The 5,085-nt window shown below is 41.3% G+C and overlaps 1 protein-coding gene across 1 annotated transcript; it reads right to left on the bottom strand.

Moving 5' to 3' along the window:
- Positions 1 to 5,065, bottom strand: LOC125527822 (katanin p80 WD40 repeat-containing subunit B1 homolog KTN80.4-like; the record flags this gene model as incomplete). Its single annotated transcript, XM_048692330.1, is given in 10 exon segments — positions 1 to 870; positions 974 to 1,202; positions 1,302 to 1,445; positions 1,532 to 1,606; positions 2,762 to 2,832; positions 3,308 to 3,410; positions 3,637 to 3,863; positions 3,967 to 4,084; positions 4,470 to 4,600; positions 5,024 to 5,065. Coding segments are annotated over 10 exon segments (2,002 nt in total), but the record flags the coding sequence as incomplete, so codon positions are not given.
- Between the last annotated feature and the right edge of the window lie 20 nt (positions 5,066 to 5,085).

Raw genomic sequence — 5,085 nt, 5'->3', positions numbered from 1 at the left:
AACCTGAAAATCCCGACCTGTAAACTGAACCATGTTTTACATCTTCACGAGTTTCTTCGGGAATCACTGTTTGAACAGCACCATTCCTCCGAGGAAGAAATATTTGACAAGTAAGGTCGTCACTTTCAGTATCTTTGCTTCCCACATCAACTTTGTCCATATCAACTTTCACATTGGTTGATTTCCTTGGTTCAGCATACCTTGATTGGATCCTAAATGGTGATACTCTTCCTGCAGAAGGTTCTCTCCTAGAATCAGAGGCCATTTCCATTCTTGAAGTTGCTCTAGGAACAACAACAGGTGCTTCATCAGTGCTTTCTTTTCTTGAATCAGTAGCAGACTCGAACCTTCTGCCTGCCTTCGGAAGAACAGGTACAGAATCAGAGGCCATTTCCATTCTTGAAGTAGCCCTGGGAACGACCGGTGCTGCATCAGCACTTTCTTTCCTAGAATCAGCAGCAGATTCCAACCTTCTGCCTACCCTAGAAACAGCATCAGGTGCTGAATCAGAGGCCATTTCCATTCTTGAACTTGTTCTGGGAACAACAGCAGGTGCCACATCAGCACTTTCTGTCCTAGGATCAGTAGCCGGCTCTGCCCTTCTGCTTGCCTTTGAAAGAACAGGGGCCACATCAGCAGCATAACTTCTTGAACCAGTACCAAGCTCTGCTCCTGAGCTAGTTCTTGGGATGATAACAGCAGCAGGCACCACGTCAGTTTTACTGAAATTATGAAGATTAGAAGTGCTGTTACTCTTCAGTGAACTTCTCTTTAATGTGGTGCCACCAGATGCATAAGTTGAATTTCCAGCTGTTCTAGTACTGGAGCCAGTTCCGACCCTTTGAGGAGTGCTTGGGACCAAGCCACTTGCTTCATTATCATAACAAGAACAGACAAAGTACAGATTAGACATATGCTGCGTTTCAAACACTAAATTACAAACATGTCTAAAAAGAGAAGATTAGTGGCATACGAGCTGTCGGCTTAATCTCTTTGGGTGCAGAATCTGAATTTTGAGAAACTGAGAGCCTTCCTGTAGAAGCTTTTAAGTTATTCTCTGAATTTTGTAGAGCTGATGATCGCCCTATGTTAGCCCTTGAACCACTGTCGTTTTGTAATGGCATAGTGCCACCTGATGAAGTCTTCAATTCAGAACGGCCATTAAGTAATGCTGAAGTACTAGTTGCATGTGGCTCAAGGCGCTGCCAATTGATTGTTTGGTTATCAGTCAACTAAAAACAAGAGATGACAGAGAATAAGATATTGGTATTAGAAACATAGCTGGGAAGCCAATAACATACCGTTAGATCAACAACCCATATTCCAACACAACTCTGATTAGAAGAACAACCAAGAAGTTTTCCCTCATGGACATTCAGATCCGATAGTCTAGACCATCCCACATCTACAGTATCATGGCATCTTATTGGTTCCCAAGAGAAAACCTGCTTAATTTAAGAGAAGTTACCTCTGAAAGACATGGAAACGAAAAGTCTGCAGTAACAGTCACATGAGGAAACAGCAATGCTACCTTTAAGCTCTCGTGCAGCCCACATAACAGAGATCTTCCGTCGGGATTGAATGTCATGGATCGTACACCTGTCATCTGATATTCAAGTAGAAACATTAGCAAGTAACTACATGAATATGATAAGGGGTCTTACCTCAGCACACCTAATTCATTTAAGCTAACAAATTTCAGTACAGATCAATGGAGGAGATTACAACTAATCCATTTAGTTTTGAAGGGTGATATGGTTTATTTTTAGCCCTGCCATGACCAATGCCAAGTAAGTTGAATTGATATGGTTGATATTTTCAGACAACAACAACAAAGCCTTTAGTCCCCAAGCAAGTTGGGGTAGGCTAGAGGTGATATTAGTTCCTTCCCATTCTTGTACTGTTTCAGTGACTCAGAAGGGAGAAACCGATTAATGTTATTATTGAGTAAATAGTGTCCCAACTACCAGCCAAGGTGCTATTTGTTTTACTCTGGCTGTTGTTCTAATGAAATTGGAGGCAAGGTCTCTGCTGGAGCCACCAATTGGGGAGACGATGTTTACATCCTGTTGCTTACTGGTAGAGAAAATAAGCAAAAAACAAAGAAAGCACATGTTAAACTGATATGTGGTCATATGAATAGTGTTATTTCAAATCTCTTTGTTTTCTGTAGAACATCTTCTGGCAGTCTATATATCAGCCCCAGTTTTCCATATATTGCACTTGTCACTAAGAGAGCACATAAGGTACTGGTTGTATATTCAGGCTAGTATCGTAATCCTTATTGTACCATTAACAATTACAACACTGGATTAAAGTTAACAAAGTTTTCTATCTAAAATTGCCAACCCTGACTAATTTTTAAAGCATATGTACTAGAACATCCCACAAGGTAATTACTTTGTGTAAAGCTAATGACATAAAGACATGATGCTGACCACAACATATGGCAATGTGATTTAGGGCATTGAGCATCACAGAAGTTCAACGATGTCATGAGCATTATCGTGGCATGTATTTCCTATTTAGTTCTATTTTCCTTCAAACACAGGAAAGAGGCTTTCAGGTGTTTCCCCCCTGTTTGAACTTTCAGATAGTACTTTTGGGACTAAATAAAAGAGACACCAACATTCATTCTCCTACATTGTAGTTCTGGAACCAGTGAGCTCAAGCTTAAAGAAAATTCTGGGTTGCAATGTTTGACAAAGTTAAACTGGGTAGGGTCGATAATCTTCAAGGAAAGTCAAATAAAAAGATATACCTCAGGTCCAGTAGATCCAATCAACTCAAAGGTCTCCAAATCCCAGAACTTGACAGTTTTATCAGCTGAACCTGAGTGAGCCAACCAGTGTCATGTAATAAACTCATAGTTGCAAATCAGACATAGGACAGGCAAAGATAACTTCATACACTGACAGAAATAGCTGATAGGGAAATTAAGGTTGAGATACATGACAGATGCAACAAATTAAAATATGTCAGAACAAGACAATTTGACATTTGCAATCCCGGATAGTAAACAAAGGGAAGTTAATTAAACTGATAGGTGGGCCTAGTCAAAATATTGCATGTGGGCCAGTATGTATAATATATAACTTATTACTATAATGGTTCATTTTCGGGCCAAGTCTTTAAATAGCATGTACGTTCTCAATGAGCATTAAGTGTTTTCCCTAACAAGGAGGAAAGACAGAAGTTCGATATTTAAATAAAGTATCAAAAAGTGCTACTAGGCTACTACAACAAAAAGGGCAAAGAAAAGTTAACATATAGATGACAGGTCGGCATTATAAACTGTGAATCCAACCTGTTGCCAGAAGGAACTCATGGGGATGGAAATCAATGCACTGAATTTGACCCTCATGAGATTTGAACTCATGCAGTAACTTTCCAGCTGTCAAATCCCAGATCTGCCAAGGCAAAACTGATTGTGAGTTCAATACAGTAGGAGATGTAATGATCATGCTGAGTTTAAGTGCAAGAAAGATAGGCTGTGTGCTGAGAATTTAAATTTAACTCATACTAAATTATAAGCACAAGTATACGGTGTGTTATCCAAAGGATTATGAAAGAAATGAAACCACATGACCAAAACTAGCAACTGAAATACACAAAAGCATTGCTAACAAATCTTACCTTCACTGCACTATCTTCACCGCCAGACACAACCCAACGGCCATCAGGTGTGAATCTAATAGCATTCACCCCTCTGGTGTGGCCTTTGTATGTGTGGATACAGCCCTTCCTTCTTATATCCCATATCTTCAGATTAGTGTCCAAAGACCCAGAGGCAAAGAATTCCCCAAAAGGATGGAAATCAACTGACATACAGTTTGATCTATGTCCAGTAAGCGTGCGGACAACTGCACACATAACCACCAAGTTATGCAAATAATAAAAGATAATGAGACAGCATGGATGTTCATAAACACAAATAGGTTAAGTCATGCATCCATAGTTACGTACTCTTCGCCTCCTCTAGATCCCATAATTTTACTGTGCCACTGGCTGCTCCTGCAGCCACAAATACTTCTGTGGAATCAAAAGCAACTGACTCCACAGCACTTGTATGCCCTGGTAAACTCTGTACAACCAAAGAATAAGAAAGAAGGCGAGTCAAGTTAATCGTAGGAAAAAGGTGAATCAAATTAACTATTTTATCAACTAAAGACATTATATATGAAACTTCTGATAACTACAGTGACCTTTCTCAGACACATATTCATTTAGTAGGTCGATAGTAAGTTAACATAAAAACAATATCAACATTAACTGAAAACCAACATGAAGAGAAGCATGCTGAAGTCATCAACAGCTATGCTGGTGAAATTTTCATCTAGCAATCATCTCAAGGGTCAGTCAAGAGTTTCATTTGGTTGAGTTCGGGGTACTATTCGCCTACTCAACTACGCAATCACCTTCAGCAGACTAGGTGATACTTATTAGAGTCAGCAAAAGAATAGTCTTACCGATATCGAATTGGGCTTCCCGATAGCCCAAAGATTAACCTTATGATCCTCTCCTCCAGTGACAAGGACTCGCGATGTCTTCCTCCCAATCTTGAGGCAGTTGACATTGGAGGCGTGCGCCACAAACTCCTCTACGGCAAATGAGAGTCAAGGCAACCCAATGTCGCAACTTTAGCAAGGAAATTAACTTGAGGCATTCCATGAACACGCCGCGTTCATAGCAATCAGCACTAAAACCAACATAACGCGCCAACGAACTAGCCAGCAAGCACCAAACAGCCCAACATGAAGCAATCGAAACGCTACTCGATAAATCACACCAAAATAAATCTCACCCACGCCACGAAGTCGTGCGGCACTCTACCAATGTCAACCGCGAGAAGAGACGCGGAGAACCTCTCGGGGAGCAGGCTCGTTCAATCAGCGGAACGAGCGCGACAGCAGAGGACGCATCGGTCAGACGGACTCGCGCAATGCAGCTACCTCTTCCCCGAACAAACAATTTGAAAAAGAGCCCCGCGGAAGAAAAAAAATCTGGACGGAATCGAGGATACGGAGCTTGTACGCGCGCTTGGTGTTGGTCGTCATGCCGCCGGGCGCCTCGCCCTCGCCTCAC

This window comes from Triticum urartu, unplaced genomic scaffold, assembly GCF_003073215.2.
Source record: "Triticum urartu cultivar G1812 unplaced genomic scaffold, Tu2.1 TuUngrouped_contig_4436, whole genome shotgun sequence".
Taxonomy (NCBI): Eukaryota; Viridiplantae; Streptophyta; class Magnoliopsida; order Poales; family Poaceae; genus Triticum; species Triticum urartu.
Note: the sequence above shows the minus strand (reverse complement) of the source record. Positions and strands in the feature narration are given on the sequence as shown.